Below are 19,754 nucleotides of genomic sequence, written 5' to 3' on the forward strand. Positions count from 1 at the left end.
CCGTTCTGAGATCCTGCCAACCAAGGAATCCAACAACCACCAAAGACCCCAGGCTCAGAAACCTGAATTCCAAGTGCCAAGCTACCAGAGGAAGCTTTTGCCCCAAATGCCTAGCAAATACCCAACGCCTGAAGCATCCAGGCATTACCATGAATCCCAGGTGCTGAGCTACCAAGAAATTCTTCTGCCCCAAGCATCCAATCAATATCTGAGAACATTACATCAAGCCCCAAGCCACTTCCAGAAACTATAACAACCAAAGCCTGAACTCCAGATAACTAACCAGCAGACGCCTCCACCAAAGGTACCAAGTCAGTTCCAGAGACCTCATCCTCATGTGGCCAGTAAGTACCCGGTACCGGCGTCTAGACGCCAACCAAGACCTCAGCCCCTGAGGGCTAGTCACAATCGCTAATCAACCAAATGAGAACCCAGCCACAAGCACTTAGTCACCAAGTAAGAGCTAGTCACTAACAGAAATCTGTCCCACAGAAGCCTGAACTACAGGCTCAAGGCTATCAGCATAAACCTCACTTCCAAGCATTTTGAGGCCTCAGCCACAGAAAACTGGGCTCCATGGTGCAGGTTACCAGCAAAGATCTCAGTTTCAGGCACTTGGCCACCAACTGAGGCCTCCGTTAGGGATGCCTGAGCACCAGGGTCAAGGTCATCATCACAAATCTCAGTTCCAGGCACCATTCCACCAAGCAGTACCTCAGAGAGGCAGCCTTGAGCCAACAAACCAAAAGAAAATGCAGTCCAAGGCACCCAGCCACTACCAGAAACCTCAACCACAAAAGGCTGAGCCTCAGGTGCCAAGATACCAGCAGAAATTTCAGTTCCATGTTTCTGGGCACCAAGGGAGAACATCCCCACAAAAACCCTACGCCTCAGGAACCTAGCAACTATCAGCAACATCAACCACAGAGGCCTGAGTCAACATCAACCACAGAGGCCAGTGTAAACTGGCAACTTTCTAAAAGTTTACACACTTGCAACTTTGGTCTAACTCTTTGGATGTTAACTTTATTGCAAAACTTGATGTCAGAAACTAAGTTTTGTGCTAGTCAACTGTAGAGAATATTTACACCATTAGATGTATACACAAAATGGCTACATTTACAATTGAAGTGTTAAAACTGATAATATGCTCATACTGCTTTAAAATTGGCCAAATTTAGACTTTCTAATAAGGAACTTCGGCCAATACAATGTTTCTAAAAGTTCCCTGAAACACCTGTTACGAATCGGAATTTCTAAATTCTGACTCATCACTCCGGTCCGTGAACGCAGCAGCAGAGCCGCCTCGCTCTACCGGATTTCAGCCGGTAGTCTGTCGGTCTCAGCCGGTGACAGTCGACCCTGAAACCTCTCAGGGCTCCGCGGATTGTCCGCATCACATCATTGCGCTTCCTTTTTTATTTTATTGATTTGTGTGATGGCGCGGAAAGTGAGTGAGATTTTGGCTGGAGTATAAATGACTGCGGAGCAACAGGCAACTGGGTTGGGGAAACTCACTGCTCGGCTTTGGAGAAACTGTTGCACAAAATCCCGCTGCGATGTCCCTGCTGTGCGTCAGAGGTATGCGCTCTGGGTAGATTTGTTAAATATTATGCTTGCTATGGTTTGAGGGGGGGAATTGGTGCAAAACTGTAAAAGGAATTATACATAATTCAAACTGTAAAGTCTATTTTAGTTTAAAAATTGCTGCGTTTTAAGCAGGAGTGGATTCAACTACATCAAATTGTTTTACAGAAACCTTGAAGTGTTTGAGTCTAAATATAAGAAAGTTACATTAAATCTTCATTCGTGTGGAACCTCTTAAAACTTGAGTTTCACTAAAAAAAGTTTTAAACTGGAGACCAAATTTTATAGTAACATTTAGTGGGGAAAAATGTAAACTAACACCAAATCATAGTTCAACTAACTCGTCAATCTGAAGTGATTTGAAGTTTGGTTAATTGTTATCTTAAACAGATTACTATATATATATATATATATATATATATATACACGTTTTCTTACAAAATACAATTATGTGGAACCTGTTGAATAGTCAGTGATTGATTTCTTTGCATTTTATTTTAAAATAAACTACCATGTTGACTCGGGTTAGTTGAATATGAAAAAACTTCATGTCAATTGAAGTATTTTAAATTGAAATGACAAGGAAAATAACTTTTCTTATGAATGAAGGCTGCATGCCACTTCTGCAGCCATTTACAGTGTATTGGAATGCAGCCTTCAATCTCGGTGTGCTGTAGACAAACTTTTGTCTGACTTTTTAAACATTTTTTTTAAGAAAACAGATTATCACTGATAACAAAATAAGAATTTAAATGTGGTATTTAAGATGCATAAATAAAAATATTGCAAATATTGCTTTTTGAAAGTTCTGCCATGCGGATTAGTTTTAAGAAAAACATCAAATAAAATGTAGGTTTTCTTGATGTTTCTACCAGAACTGATGTACAAATGTGTTTTACTGCACCTTGAGTTGAAGTGCCCAGATAATGCAGGTTTTTGTGTGGAGCTTATCAGTGATGCAGGAGAAGTAAAAAAATTAATTAAATAAAATAAATTAAGAACAAAACCAGCCTGTGTATTTTCACTATTCAGGTTATAACGGGAATCTGGCCAACACTGCAGCGTTGGTTCCTCCATAGATCACTAAACTACGTTCACGTTTTTTGTCTTGTGTAGTTGAGCTTTTTATGACAGTCTGAACAACACAGATCCGATTTTTTCCGAATACGACCCAGTCTACTCAGATATAGGTTTATCTAATCCGATACGTATCAAATGTGACCTGAACCTGAACAGCCAGGTCACATTCAACCGACTTGAACGTCATCGATACTCGACTAAACGTCACTATTCTGCGTCCTGAGCCAACCATGGCGAACCATAATGAGGATTAAGTTGTTAATGTGCTGGCTCCAGTCGGACAACAACTTCAAAATCGAAAGATATGCTCCGCCATTAGCCTCCATGTTTACTTTTGCAAACGGTAAGCACGTCTTTTTTATGGCAGTTGGCAAAACACTGAGCACGCTCGCTATGTGACGTTATTGCGCCCTCTACTGCGCATGCGGGACACTTTCAGGTCGTTTGCAATTCACACTGGAGATCACATACAGGTCGTGTATATTGGAAATGTGAAGGACCACGTCAAAAAAAAAAAAAAAGATTTCACAAAAACTCGGAATTTATCATTAAGGCCTGCAGTGTGAACGTAGCTTTAATTGGTCTCCTGTCGCTCACATATTGATTTTCACACCATCAAATTTGTTTTGGTGTTTTGTTTCTCTCTCTCATCTTCGGGCCGTTTTTCCATCACTGAACTGGCTGATGAAGTGTGAGAGATGGAGGGAGTGAAGCACAGCTGGGTTCAGGTGGCTGACTTTATATGAAAAAAGAAGAAAAAAAAAGTAATTCTGTTTCTTGAGCCAAAATGGAGAGTGTAGTTCTGTTACTGATGAACCTGCAGAGCTTCAGACTGTCACCTGAAATATTGCTGCAGGTTTTCAACTGTCACCTGTCTTCTTTAGGCAGAAAACTAATAGTCTTGCTTTAAATTTGCTTATGAATGACCAGAAAAGCTGAATATTTTTCAAGTTAATTAAAAGTTTGATTTTTTTGCAAAAGATGCAGTTGTAACGAAACCTTTTTTTACTCACTGATTGATTAAATAACCAAAATAAAGTATTCAATATTTTGAATGCCACAATAATTAGATTTTTTAGATATTTTTCTTAACAATTTATCATCCTGACCTATCACTGGATGATAAATTGTCCCAGACGTTATTGCAAAAAACGATAATATTATTTTGAGACCATTTTCAATGAATATAAGGGTAATTTCAAAAGAACATATTCTCAGAGTTCAATAATCTTTAAATTCTAATGATCATTTAACACTGGAACTGGAAGACTCTTTCAATATCCAAAATAAATAAAACAAATAAAATGAATTATAAAGTCAATGTAAACAAAGTTGACCTTCAACAAAATGACTAGTTGAGACCAAATCACCAGACTGAAGACTTTTGTCATCCAGTTTTTGGTCAAAAGAGAGAAAAGCTTAACTGGCATATCGTCTTCATTTTGTGATCTTATATCAAGCAGTCGAGGCTCGTCCTGTAAAATTTAAGAAACATGAGGCTGGAGGCTTGCACCACTTTAATCCCCTTTTATATGAATAAATAACAATTGTGATGATTCTAGTTAAAATAAATCTGGCAGAGCCGCGATGCCATAAGTCCCTCCTGGTGCTCTAACAGTTAGCGATACAGTTGCTGCTCATTAGCTCATTCTCATTAGCATTTGAGCCAGATGCTAATGAAAATATGACCATGTTTGCTGAAGAAGGTCCTGCTGTGATATGTCAGCAGCAGCTGCAGAGAAACTTCACACTTTACTGTGTTGATGTAAAGACAGAATTTTTTCAACAGAAAAAATGAGGCGATGGTACCATTTAAAGCAGGTGTCCAGATTGTTGCCATGTTTAAAATCCAAAATACTAAAGTAATTTTTAGCAACTTCTGTTAGATTCTGCGATTGTGAATAGCTTGTAAACAGTCTGATTTATCTGCCATAACTTCTACTACAGCTACAGACAAACTTATTTACTTTTCAGCTATTGCTAAAACATTCTTGTAAGAGGATCTTTATCATCCTAACCAAGCAGCTGGAGATTTTCTCTGATCGTTTTCTTAACTATGATCTCCAGATAATGTTCAGAGAGATAATTCATCAGGAGTTTCATACATCCGGACAGGTAGAGTTGTTCTGCCTGACTAAAGCTGGTTTCACTTCCTTCAGGAAAAAGCAGAGGAGCAGGTGGGGCGACATTTTAAAAACACTTTCCTCATCCTGGCTTTGTTGAGGAAGAGGAAAACCTGCACACGCTTTTCTGACATCTCATCCACACTCTGCTGTTTCTGGAAGGCAATTATCAGCTGAGTAAATGCAAACAGTAATGGGATTACATCATACTCGGTTGAATCAGCTATGAAGATTCGGATTAGAGGAAATTATTTTTGCAGTAAGCAGAGGTGGACAGAGTAACCAAAAACTGCACTCAAGTAAGAGTAGAGCTACTTCAACATATTTTTACTCAAGGAAAAGTAAAAAGTATCCGCCCAAGAAGTTTCTCACGTAAGAGTAAACATTTATTTGGTACTCAAATACAGAGTAACTGATCAAATTATGAATTATTTAATATTTAAAAATCAAATCATGAGTCAGACCAAAATATAAAGTTAAGTGGAAATTTTGGACGAAAATGACAATAATTCATATAAGTAACAAAAAATAACAAAATCAGGCAAAATAAAATCTTTCCAAATCAGTCTCTTTCAATGAAACACGTATAAAACTTTAATAAAAACTGCAGGTGTGTGTCTGTGTCTGGTGAATTTTTGATTAAAACATGTTTTTCATTCAGTGGGTCGAGAATCCAGAAATTTCACTCAAGAGTAGAAATTCTTCATAATAAAATTACTAAATTAAAAGTAAAAAGTACAGCGTAGTTAAAATGTTCCTAAAAGTTTTTTGTTTTGTTTTTTTTCAAAAAGTTACTAAGGTAAATGTAATTGAGTAAATGTAACTAGTTACTGCCCAACTCTCTGTAAAGCGTGTTGATTGTTGCCAGAGGTGGGTGCAGCTCTCAAACATTGTACTGAAGTAGTGCTACTAGATGCTTCCTTTGCAATAAATGATCAATCATATGCTAAATGAACTTCCATTTCATATAAAAAGAGCTCCAGTGGTTAAATAAAAAATCTGCACAATAAGGCATTTTTAAAATCTGATTAGTCATCAGAATAATCGATTAATCGTTAGAATAACCGATTAATTGTCAGAATAATCAATAGTTGCAGCTGTAAAATAAGTCAGTAATGTGGGCCAGCAGTAGGTGAGAACAGACCGGGTCATTCAGCACGGTGGACTGGATCGGCAGAGAGAGCAGTAAAGCTTCAGCGGCCCGTTCTGGAATCAGGGGGATGGGAACCGAGGGGAAGTAATCCCCAGGCCATCTGCTGCTCTCGCTGTCCTCTCTCCGTGTCGTACGGGAATGTGAACTTATTAACATCCCTGCACTCTTTATTTCACTTCCTTTATGAAGCTGTTTCCTTTTTTGCCTCGCTTTATGAATGGTCTTCTGCCCTGGATGCTCAGAGTAGAACTTCAGGACATTTTCTGTAATCGTTTAGGACTGGAGTGTCAAACTCATTTTCATTTCAAGATCATGGATGTCTGCAAAGGGGCAGTCCTGCTAGAATGAACTAAACCCATTAACAAACTGCTAAAATATTAGTAAATATCTGTGTATGCATTGAATAAATACTTTTTCAAATGAAATGATATTAGACATCTTTTCAAACTGACCATTCCGACGGCGCATTAGCAACAATTTAGGTAGAAAGAAAATGGTAGTAAATTTCAGCGAAAAACTCAGACGTTTTGAGATTAAGCTCAGAAATTTTCTAGAAAGAACTTGGAAATTTCTTGGTTTAAAAAGTCAAACATTTGCGTGAAAAGAATCAGAAAGTTTTAGGTTAATCTTAGAAATTTTCTGGAAAAAAAGTTCTGTGTTTCAAAAGTATAAAAACTTCCACTTTTGAAACTCAAGTTTTTTCCAGAACATTTTATAGATTAATCTAAATCAGTGTTTTTCTAGCAAATTTTTGACTATTCAAACTCAGACATTTTCATTTTTTAGAATACTTCTTAGATTTTTTTGTGTAAATTTTTTACTTTTGGGGCTCAGAAATATCTGAGTTCTTGCTAGAAGATTTCCTAGATTAATCTCAAAACGACTGAATTCTTTTGGCAGAAATGTACTTTTTTTTTTTTCCTTCTAACTACAATGGCCTTAGCAGGAACTGATCTATGAGATGCAATCATAGGTGAGTTCCTGTAGGACTTTTGAATTTTTGTAACATTTATTTCAATCAAAATCAAGGAGCTATGTGGAGCTACTTTAGAAATATTTGCAAGGAATTTTGCAATATTTGCGCTCATATGTGGTTGGTCCTGGTGTGTTTCTTGCTGCTTAACTGGCAGTGCTTCCAGGGAAACTTAAAGGAGACACTTCTGCTTGTGCCACTGACATGAAAACCTTAAATAGCCTGAAGTCTGAGGTAAGCAGATAGAAACACTTAGTGGGACAAAGTAAACTTTCAGTAGCATCAGTCACAGCTACTGATCTTTAATCAGTAAATAGATTAGTACACCCTTACAAAGATCAATAAACTTTAAATTCTAAGGAATATTTAACACTGGAACTGGAAGAAATTTTAAATAGTCAAAATATTAAGAACAAAAACAACAAATAAAATAAATTATAAAGTCTCTGTAAACTTAATTGTCCTTCAAAAAAAGGGCTATTGAGACCAAGAAATTTGTCTGATTTGTGATATCTGTGAAGATATTCATCTATATTGGTTCAATATCCAAATTGCTTTATTATCTTAATGTGATAATAAGCACATTATTATCACATTAATGTGATACAGGCATTATTGTGATGCCTGTATATCGTAAACATACTGAAATGCCAAAAATGAGAAAATACTACCAAAAAGGAAGAATCCAAACAAAGGTTATTTTATAATTTTGCCGATAAATATGCCAACGTAAAATTAACCGGCAAACAAGAAGTGTAGTCAACATTTTCTCTTCTGACTTCACTGTATTTTCTTGTGAATTTGATTATTTTCTGAGCTGAAATTAGATTTTTTAAAGGACTTCTCTGCTGCCACACAGCAAGCAGCTAAGTTATGTGTAAAACCCTGAATGTAGTGTATCCAACATGTTCTGAGCCGTCAGTAGATGTATTTCAGCAGGTCTGCGGGGTTATTTATGATCTAATGGAAGTGAAAGGGTGTTAATTTCATGGCCAACAGGTTTCCAACCTATACACTCGCAAAGCCACCGGGCTAAAGCTAAAAATAGACCCTCAGTCTGGCTCCTTGTAATGACACAGTCTACTCCTGCTGCTGCTGCTGCTCAGCAGATTTTATTAAATATTACGGGGATCTCCTAACCCGCGTTTTAGGCCACTCATATCTATTTAAGCTATTTAGATTGCAGGTGCTTGGAAGCCTTTCATTTAGGTGTTTTCCAGGTTTGGAAAGTGCTTGATTTCTGTATAAAATCCTTGAAAGTACTTGATATTCAAACTGGAGTTTTGATTGACAGCCTAAATGTGGAAAATGTTATTTACTGTTGAAACCAAATATTTTTATAGATCTAATAAAAATACAAACCTTTTTTTCTCACTGCCTGAAGTTAAATGAGATTAAAATTGTCTTGATAAAAGTCAGAAAAATTAGTGAGAACAATTTTTTATTTTTTGTCTTTTATTTTGTGTTTAAGCATTTAATTTGAGTATGAAGGTAATTTACCTTAACACAGTTTATTTGGATTGTTTCAAAGTATTAAATATTTATTATTCCTAATGACTCAATGACTTATTGATCAGTTTAACTGAAATAAAGGTTGGCTTATATTTTACACGTTAAAGTTATTGAAATTATTTTTATTTTCTTTTGTTAATTTAGCGTTTTGTACTCAGACCAGTCAGGTGTTTTGACTGTGAAAAGATTAAAATGTAAAAATTTTGTTATATTTCAGATAATTGTTTCCTTTCACGCCACAACATTTTTTATTTTTAAGCCGTTATGGGGCACAGTGACATGAAACTGCTGCTGCACAAGTTACTCAACAAGTTGTTGCTAGGTAACCAGAGAGTGAGTGGGTTGCTTGGTAACCAAAGAGTGAGTGAGTTAGTTGATTCCACCGACTTTACTTAGCTAGCTGGGAGAGTTTGAGCAACTAAAGCCATTCCTCTGCCTACATCTCCCAGAATGCTGTGTGGTTCTGGGTCGGAGTTCAGTAGAATTATTGAACATTCTATTAATCTTATTATCTACTGATATTTATCATGTGTCTATTGCAATATATGTTGTAATTGATTTATTGCCCAGCTCTGCTACCTCACTATTCAATTCAATTCAAGTCTTAATCCAAAAACAATCTTAATTTAATGTTTTTAGAAGATTTAGTTGAAAGCTAATATTGGCTAGCTGCTAACTTTTACCGTAGTGCTACTCAGCTAACTGACTGACTTTTTTTATTGTTGCAAAAAATAGACATTAAACATCATTTGTTTTTTTTTTTATGAGAATTTTATCTAAACCTTTGATCAAAGCTGTTGATATTAATGGGTTGTGGCAGGGGTGAAAATTAGCACCCGCCACTGGCCAAATGCGGGTAAAATTATGAAGTGGCGTGTAAATTGGAGCATCGCACCGCCACTGTGGCGGGTCAACAATTTGGACAGAAAAAACAAAACAAAACACTGAATTCAGTAGGAACTTCTGTCCAGGGTAGGAGTGGCTGACTGGACTACAGACTGATGCACATACTGTATATGGGATGGACCTGGGCTGTCATAATTTAACAAAAAATATATCAAATATAATTCTTATCGACCGCGAGAACCCATTGGTTGATTTCATTGACGGACATTGGGCTTATCCAATGAAATCCCTTAGGGCTCCTTGGCCCGCCCCTCTCTGACGAGGTTATAAATAGAGTCATTTCAGCTAACGGTTAGTTGCTAACCGGAGTCCGAGAAAAGTGAGCGGGTAGGAGACGGAAAAACCACAACAACTAAAGCTAAAAAGCGTATAAGCCCATTCAGAAAAATGTGTCAAACTAACCGATATGTTAATGACCACACAGGAGCGACACAGAGGGTTTTACTACTGTAAAGACGGGGAGGGAGAGAAGCTAACGTGAGTAGGCCATAGTCACTTAAAGCAGTTTTCTTGAAACGATTGAAGGCTCAACGTACAAATTTAAGACCACAATTTTATGAGCGCCCAAATTTTGAAAAGCGAGTAGATGTGTTTTTTCAAAATGTTTTAGTAGAACTAATTAATTTTTTTAAAATGACTGACCAGAGACCTTTCAAAAAATACTAACCAGACTGCAGCACAGGGCAATCTGGGTAAATACAACAAACAAACCCATGAGCTGCATTAATTGCTTTTGGACTTTTGCTAATGGCAAAAGAGAAATCCTCCAACTGCTAAAATCGATGCCACTCCATTTGTTTGGAAGAAGTTAGTTTTTCTGTCGTTTCCTTCAGTAGTTCTTGGTGCAGCGTCCCCACAGGCGAGGAGGGGAACAGATTTTTCAACTGGCTTGTTTGACAGTGCATTGTGAAAGTGAACCGAAGCAGCTGGAAATGTTACAAATGCTGCAATTTTGTAAATGAGGTTTACAACTAAACTATTTGTCTTCTTCCTGTGTTTAATTTTCCCCAATGTTGTATAAAAATGTGATATTTGCATTTTAATAGATCATACAAAGTAGATTTCGCTCTGATCAGGGAGAGTCCCACAGAGCAAGCAGGTGGATTGTTTCTCCGTGTGTTTGTGGCCTGAAATGTTTTTAATTCACCACTCAGAGGTCTGTTCTTCCTTTGAGCTTCAAAGCTCCACTTTTCCATCCCTGTTAGGAGATCAAACCAGAGCCACCACTCCAGCCTGAGTGCTCACGCTCTCAGCAGCAGGATGACTAAGGGGGAAACTCTGCAGAGAAAATTATGTCTAATCTTTTTTTCCTTTGCATTATTGTTATAGCATCATTATTTCTTCAAAGTCCAGCAGAAATCACAGTTTTTATTTGCTACTTTTGATTTAGATAACATTTGTTCCTTTGTTATTGTACTTTTAGACAGAAGTGGGCTCCTTAGTGTGACTGGCACACAACTCAAAGCAATTGACCGTAGTATGTCTTTGAGTAAAAGTCACTGAATGATTGTGATTTTACTTTCTATAAAATCAAAGTGAACTCCATCGACACCACAGTGATAGTCAAAATAAGACAGGATAATAAATCAACAACAATATATATTGCAATAGACATGTGATCAATATCCATAAATAAAACATCTGATAGAAATATATAGAATATTCCCTGAACTTTGTTCCAGAACCACACAGCAGTCTGAGACATATAGGTAACTGCTCAACCTCTCAGCTAGCTAAGAAAAGGCTCACTCTTTGGTTACCTAGCAACAGCCTGTTGAGTAACTGGTGCAGCAGCAGTTTCAAGTATATCCACTGTGCCTCAAAACTGCTTTAAAAAAGAAGATGGAGTGAAAACTGGACAAAACAGGAAAGTTTGACAGTATTTCAGATATTTAAAACAAAAACTAATTGATAATTATTGGTATCGACTGATATAAAATGCTTTTAATGTGATACGTTTTTCAACCTAAGTTAAAACTTTTCCGATAAACCCAGAACCTGTGTTTGAAAAAGAACAAACCTTACATGTTGCTTATTGAAACTGTTGGTCAAAAAAAAAAATTGCACATGATTTGCAACATAAATACCAGAAAAATGTTCAGTGTTTGCAATCAAAGCTGCGATTCTTTTGTATTTGCTGTTTTCAGACAATATACAGATGTGAGTGTGACATAATAATTCCCGTGCAGGGGAGCTTGTGAGCAGCAGCTTTAATCTGTCGTCACGTGAACATCCCTCTGTTTTCTACTAATAGCAACTATAGCTTGTCGTCTCAAAACCTTCCTAATTGGGAAAAGCATTTTAACAGCTTTCGATCATGCACAACGCTTCCTCTGCTTCATTTCATTTAAAAAAAAAGAGGAAGGGTTTAAATTTGAGTCATTTTTCTGTAATTCATCCTCTGGCACAATGCAGCTGGGTCCGCTAGGTTTCAGCCCTGCTTAAGGCATTAGCTCAGAGCGATTACCCCACCGTCACCAGCAGCACGCATCCTCTCATACAATCACTCCAGCTGGCACGTGTCTGACATCTGCCCCGCTTTCTGCCTCCCCGTCGCCGGGACCAGCAGGAATTCAGACCTCCATACGCACGGACATGTGTCATACCTTTTGCAGCTGTACTGCATTATTTCTTGCTGACATACTTTTATGTTGGCATCTTGTTTCAGTTCTGTTTGGGAAAATTGGTCAAGTCTTTGCCTTTCTGCATCATTTCTGCCTTTTGAAAGTAACTAAACTGAAAGCAGCAGTTTTTTTTGTTGTTAAACTGCATAAATCGGTCTTTATAGCAACTTTGTTGCATGTAACTTTTATAAAGAATATAGTTTTTACATATTTGTTGAAATGTCACTCTGTCATAACAGTACGGTATGAGACAAATATTCTGAAAAAATCAAACTTTTCAGAAATCAGAACCTCTGATTAGCGCTGTCCATCACCCTCCCTCTTGCTCTCTGCTACACTACAGCTAGCATAGCCTGTTGAGAATGCTAAGGCTAGTTAGCATGGCCACCAATGATGACGGATAAGCAGCTTTTTTGTAACAGTGAGTTGTTTCTCTGCCATTAGTGCATTTAACAACAAATACATGAGATTGAGTGACAGCGCTAAGCCCCGCCTCTTGGCTCTGATTGGCTGTTTAAATGTGTTTTTTTTAGTAAAAGTTACGTTACCATTAATTTTCATCAGAATTATTCCAGATTCTTTATTCTGGAAGGTTTTAATTAGTGTTTTGGGTCAGTGTCGTGTACTTTGACTGTCCAGCTGCTAATTTCAGGTGAAAATACAGAATTCATAAAACATTAAAACAGCCCAACAGCATGATGCTGCCACCACCATGTCTGGCATCTGGTACAGTGTTTGCTGCGAAATGCATAAATTCTCTCTGCATTTTATCAACTAAACATGAATGTTGGTGTGTTTACATATTTAATTATATATAAAAAAAACATTTTATTTAAGTACAGTTTATAAAAAAAGTTTTAAAAAAACCAACAATTTGACTTTAAGATTACCTTCCAAGCATCTTGTTATAAGATCCTGACTAAAATAAAACAAGAGAAGAAATCTACTCAATCAGTAAAACTACTCTCTATTTGACTGAAAACATTTAATTGCCTCCTTGGGATCAATAACACAATTCACACTACAATTATCAACAAATGTAAACTGCCCCTGGCTTGGAGATGTAAGCTATTTCTGATAGCTTAAAGGGCTAATTACACGTCTGCTGCTATTAATGCAGCGTGTGTATCCACTTATCCCGTCTTTAGTGGCTGTTAGCTTTACCGTCGGGTTATTTTGGATTCGCTGTGACACATTTCATTTGCAGGAAAGCTGATTGGGTTTTGGAGCAGGAGTACTGTGCAAAAAGACATGGATGAGTTCAAGGAGAAATGTTTCTGATGTCATAAAACTGCAAAAAAAAAAAATGAACAAGGAGATAGACCTATGGAGTTCAAAAGAGTCAAAACTCTTCTCAATTTATTACAAAATTATTTTCATTTTTATTATTTGTTTTGATATTTTACAGCTTGTTTTTCCATTGTTTATTCAACAGCTGTATAATTTTAAATAATATTAATACATAAATCTTTTGCACTTTTTTCGACACTCAGACGCTTTACAAAAGAATTAAATAAATAATAATAATAACATATGTATGTATATGTTTATATGTGTATATTGTTATTGATTTATTAGTCATATTTATTGCACGTCCAAAAAAGCACAAAAAAATGTTGATTTATTACTATTATTACAATTATAATAACTAAAAATTATTCAACTGTCAAATAGAGTGAAACAATAAGCTAAAAAATTATTAAACATATATTATTAGAATTATTATTTTCATTTTTATTACATGTTATTTATTTTCTGTTGGGAATTTCATTACCTTTAACACTTCCCACATGTCAGTAGCTGCATGGTGAAGACTTTAACATTTCAACAGTTAATATTTGCGATGTTTACGATTTATCCTTTAATTAACTTGCAGTAACACATTGTACTTTATGTTAATTTATTCAGGGTTAGTAACAGATGACAAATACAAATTTTTTGTGTGTTTTAAATAAGAATGCAGATACAGATCTAGTAGATTGGACTCTGTGAATGCTCTTTCTCGCTTGCTTGGTGAAAGCCCAGCCTTCAGGTTTTGGCTGAGCGCTGTTGGCATGGCACCAATCAGGTCGCCATCAGGTTTTCAGTGACGCTTTGCAGGACCTGGCACTAGTGACACACAAGGCGCTTTGTGCCGAGAGACATGACCTGATAGCAGTCTACCTGCTGAGCTCTCAGCATTTTATTTTATTTTATTGAGCAGATTTATAGGGCTGGATGATACGGCTGAAAAACGTATCACGAAATAAGCATATCAATCAATAAATATTGACCAGTTGTTGTTTTTTGTTTTGTTTTGAATATCTGAAATACTGCCACAGTTTTCACTCCATATTATTGTTTAATTTGAAGCTGTTAAACAACTTTTAACAGTGGCGGAACCTTAAACTCCTGCAAGTTACTCCACAGGGTGTTGCTAGGTAACCAAACAATGAATGAGTTGCTAGGTAACCAAATGGGTGAGTTAGTTGATTCCACCAGCCTTCTTAAACTTGAATGACCAGAAACTTGTAAAACCATTAACTCAACTAGCTTTATCTCTGTTAGCAGATCCCCTGTTTTTCGTTTAGCTGTAACAGACCCAACATTAATGTGTTTCTGACACTTTTGTTAAGAAAATTGTATATACTAAAAGGTAAACATTGTTTTATTTTACCCATTTTTGTGTACATTTATTTAACTTTTGTTTTTTACTTTATTTATTCTAGTTTGTAGATTGCAAGACATTAACACCAATATGTCTGTGAATTTATAACCTCAAGGCAATTTGCTGTGTTTAGGAGACATTATCAGCTAATTTAGGGTGTATTCTATGTACGAGAATCGTCTTATGTTATACATTTGTTGTAAGGTTTGGATGATCCATAAGGTTTTTTTTCCAGTTAAGAGGCTCTTATTGTGGCCAGAGACACATTGTTTCAAAAGGTCTGTAACTCTAACATGTCTCTCAGCTGCAACATTTGGGTGTAAATTTCAAATTAAGGCATAAGTCAATGTTCAATGTGTGTGAGTGACGTAGTAATTATTTATCTTTCTATCCGTCTTGCTCAAATATTTTAAGACGTAATCAGTAGCTTGCACAAGAAGAATATTGTAATGTATTTTGCATAATCTAAATGGAAAGCTGCAGGTCTTTTGTCTGAAAAGTTCTCTGATTGCTGAATTTGATTGAAGTGTTTTGATGATTAGCATTAAGATCAATTGTTTGTCTTTGCTTCGTAGCAATCTATCAATTTGGTCACATATAGTTTATTTTCTATATTTTCAGGTGAAATAATGCAATGCACTCTATTTAAAGTCTTGTTTTATCTTGTGCCATGATTAATCTTGATTAGTTTTTAATCAGCTCCTTTTGTCTGTAAGAACAATTTATCAATGTCTCAATTTCTCATTGTGTTTCTCTTCTAGTAATAGAGAAAACTTTAAAATGTATTATTTTTTCATCTTTTTGTTGACTTTATGGAAGATGATTATAGGAATTAGATTTTTGTGAACTATTTTTGACATTGTGGAGCAGCTAACGTAATTGCTAAAATTGCGTCAAAGTTGCCATTTTGATGCTATGCAACATACATTTTATTTATATGTATTTTTCACTTTGAGGTTTACCATAAAAGCAAACAATAATGAAATGTTATTGTAACTAAACTAGTGGAACCTAAATATTAACTTTAATTGAATGAAAAATAGAGGAAATGACAACAACGAAAACAGCTAACTGTCAAATGTTAGCGCTAACCGTATTAGCTTAAGTGTTAGATTAGCAAAAAAGATGGCTGTATAGCTTGACTGATATTATTGGTAATATTTATTTATATTATTTTTAACTCTATAGTAGACTGACTGGGACAATATTTACTCCAGTCCCTTTAATTTTCTTTATTAAATAAATAAATTTCCTGCTGCCACAGGAGAATTGATGAACATTTAGTGAGGCAACATTTATCAAAAGAAATTCTGTTGGATTTTATTAGACTACATAAAAGTTGAAAGATATTCATGATTACATTTTTACAAGTTAAAATGTTAAATGTTGCAAAGATAAATATTTCTTGTGATTAGAAATGCTTAAAACTGTCAAAAAAGTATGTTTTCTTTTTCACACGTTGACTAACTCAATGTTTCTCCTCCTTTTTTCAGTAAAGAAAGCCAAACTTCATGGGCCGCCAGGTAAGAACCCATTCAAATGTTCTCCTTTATTCACATGTATGAATAAACACATTACCTTCACAGGAAAAACTCAAACTACCGCAGGATTGGACATTAAATACATACTGTACATTCACAGGCTATTTTATTTGGTAAATCTTGTTTTTCAAACAAAACTGCCTTAATTCATAGAGTTGAGACATTTTCAGAAACACTCTTCAAAGGTTTTGGTCTATATTTATCTAATGACATGATACAGTGGAAGAAGAAGAACTGTGCTATAAAGACAATCCAATGAATAATGGGATTTCAGACAGTTTTTGGCACAATAAAATGCTGTACATCTTAAGATTTGGGGAAATTCTGTTTGCAGAGACTTCATAATCAATTATATTTCTGTCGTGTCTGGTTTTTATTTCCGTTTTATTTATTGGTTTTGGTTGTTTTGTTTTATTTTGAATATTTAAAAAATCTTCCAGTTCCAGTCTTAAGTGATTGCTACAAAATTGCACATTACTTGAAAAAGTTCTCAAAACAACAGATCACAATAATTACTGGGAGAATGTATCTTTCAGCAAAATTTGCTAGTGACAAAACAAAACTACCTTTAGAAATATACCTAAGATTATGTTTTAGTTTTGCGCTGTGTTGACGTTCAGCAAACATGCTATTATGGCACAAACTGTGACCTTTTGTGATTCAATAATATAATGTCTAAACACTTATTGCATTATATATATTTTAGACCTCGCTTTCAACGAGAAATCGAAGTCCAGCTGTGTCGCAGTTGGACTTCCAACCAACCAAAGTGTTACTCATGTTATGCAATCTGCTTTTCTTCCAATGAAGTCCATTTTTACTATTACTGTAAGCCATGTAAGAAGCATGAAGCTTATTCAAACTGCTTTAAGAAGTGATGTAAGAATGATCCCCTCTTTCCAGCCACTTTTTGTCTTAAACGTCTCTTTAGGCTGCAGCTGTTTGTCTCTTCCAGTTCTCTGCAGGCTGTGATGAGGGGAGAACAATGGGAATGAGTGGGAGAATAAGAAATCAAGCTGGAGGAGGAGGGAAGGAAAATCAATAGATCATCACAGACAAAGGGCCACCTGCTAGCCTGAGATGACAATGTGCCATTCATTTATAGAGAAAAATCTTTCAAGTTCTTTAGGAGACTCTGACAAACTCACAGCACAGAGAGGAGCAGTTTTAAGGAGAGAAAATAAGGACATTTTATGGTGGATCAAAGGAATTTGTGTCATATCTTTATTATTTAATGGAAAAACTGCATCCAATTTGACATTTTGAAAATAAATTAGCTTAACAGCAATTTAATAAAAACTTGTTTTCGATATGTTTTTGCACTAGGATGAGGTAATATTGAAATTGCTTTATTTTGCAGAACTGGAAAGGAAAATTTTTTCAGATCAAACAAGTGACATGATCAACAACAGGATGTTACTACTGGCAGAAACTACAAAGCAGATGACGACAGGAAGTGGTTGGGGGATGATGGCACAGATTATTTTTTAATGACTTATTGCATGAGCAAACTTATTCACATGTGAATTTTAATTGTGTTTCACATTTAATTGAGTGTGGGGGGGCGGGGGGGGTTCCCATTAGTGGAAAATAGACAACGTTTTTTGCACATTTGTAATGGAAACTCAGATACTGATGCTGAAAAGTTGACTTATTTTTAAGTGATTTTAATTGTGTTTTTTATGTAATGGCAAAACTACAATTGCAAAATTGTGATTTTTTGATATTAGCAGAAAAAAGACAACATTTTGCACATATTTGTAATAAAAATGCAGCTGCTGAAAAGTGGACTTGAATGAGTCAAAATGCAGAAGTTCGTGCAGAAACCATTATTTTGTATAAACTAAAATAATTTGGTGTTTGCTTTTACAGCAACTGGAACAAGAAACTTATTTTTACACTTTTCCATGTTGGCCATCTTGCACCGTGATTCACTCTTTCAGAGTGAGGATAATGAGCTGCATCTGAGTGGGGTCAAGGGTCATCAAATACAAAACTGACTGAGCTAGATGAAACACCTGAGTGTTTTTAAGTCAGCCTTAGTTTTTATAAATCGACAGCTATCCAGACATAATGGGGAAACTTCAGTTTTCTGAAAACTTGACCTATTTACAGGATCTGTTTTTCCTTGGGGCTGCGATGTCCGGCGATGTGACTGATAAATGTTTTACCCAGGATGCCACTCTGTCAGGTGACACAGTTATTTGTTTTAGGTCAAGGAAAAATTTGCCGGTTTTGTCCCACTCTAATGCCCCAGTTTGGAAACATGCTCTGATTTATGCTTAATAGTAAGAAGCGATGGATTTATTTCCAGAGGGAACTGGCTGCTGTCCCTGGACATTTCCGAAACCCGATTGGTTTATATGTCACTTTATTATCCAGATTTTAAAGTATTACCTCCACTTTTGGGTTACAGTGACAAGACTATGTATTTTACTAGGTATTTAATGTGATAAATCATCACAAAATAGTGAATAAAAGTGAGCAGAAAGGGCAAAAAGACTCATTAAAGTTTAAAGATAGAGCAATTTTGTTTACAGAGGCTTCATAATTCATTTAATTTAAGATTTCTATTGTGTGTGGTTCTTATTTCTGTTTTATTTATTGTTTTTTGTTGGGTTTTACTTTGAATATTTAGAATATCTTTCAGTTAAATTAAAGTTTATTGGTCTTTAAGAGGGCAAAGTTGCATTATTTTGCCATTGTCAATATATAGCATGAAAATGGTCAACATGATCATTTATTGCAATATTGGGACAATTCATTATTATCCAAAATTCAATATTGTAACAGGCCTAGGTTCTACGACGACTTATTATTGTCATTACATTTGGTGAAGAAGGAAGTTGCACATGGTGTCTTCTTCAGAGGTTTTTGTGTGGTTTCCTTCAGTGTTTCTTAGTGCAGTGCCCCCACAGGTGAGGAGGGGAGCAGGTTTTTCAAAAGGTTTGGCTCATTTCATTCAGTGCGGTGTGAAAGAGAACTGCAGCAGCAGAAAATGTAACAAATGTTGCACTTTTGATCCTCAATCAAACGAAATCTACCAGAATATGAGGTATAAGAACACCTTTAATCTCACTATGAATCCAGCTGTATTTGGAATAGATCTTCAAGAAACTATCTTTGTTGATGTTCTAAAATACTGGTTAAAGTTTCACTGAAAAGTTTCCATACAATCCTCACAGACTTGAAGTTTTCCCTTTTGAGATCAAGTGTAAGGTGACAATAGATTGGATTTGTTAGGGATTTCTTTTAAGCTAATAAAATAAATCTTAAATATCTGCACTACATATTGTTATATAATTTATTTTGAGCAGCGAATTGTAGGCAAAATCTGTCACATTTCCTGTCATGTCCTAGTTATACCTGCAGAATAATGAATGCAGAGGAGTCTCTAAGGCTTTAATGAAGGGATAGTGTTGGAGTAATGAGGCGGCCTTCGCTGACACAGCCTGAACTGTTGTGCTGAATGTCTTTTAGCAATTTCTTCTGAGTCAGTTTACTTCATCCAGGAACTGTGTGGCCATTTTGGAGATCCATTTTCCTGTAATTACTAGAAAAGTTGTATTGCACTTTACTGTAAGAAAAAAATTCACGTATTTGAACAG

At 35.9% G+C, this 19,754-nt stretch overlaps 1 protein-coding gene across 2 annotated transcripts in view; it reads left to right on the top strand.

Moving 5' to 3' along the window:
• The first annotated feature begins 1,356 nt into the window (after positions 1-1,356).
• Positions 1,357-19,754, top strand: part of LOC114154128 (protein unc-13 homolog B-like) — a 139,987-nt gene continuing 121,589 nt past the window's right edge. For both annotated transcript variants that reach the window (XM_028032937.1, XM_028032938.1), the window contains exons 1-2: positions 1,357-1,581; positions 16,099-16,128. In XM_028032937.1, coding sequence (XP_027888738.1) covers positions 1,560-1,581; positions 16,099-16,128 — 52 coding nt within the window. In that variant the 5' untranslated portion in view covers positions 1,357-1,559. The remainder of the gene's footprint in view (positions 1,582-16,098; positions 16,129-19,754) is intronic.

This window comes from Xiphophorus couchianus, chromosome 12 (assembly GCF_001444195.1).
Source record: "Xiphophorus couchianus chromosome 12, X_couchianus-1.0, whole genome shotgun sequence".
NCBI classification, from domain to species: Eukaryota; Metazoa; Chordata; class Actinopteri; order Cyprinodontiformes; family Poeciliidae; genus Xiphophorus; species Xiphophorus couchianus.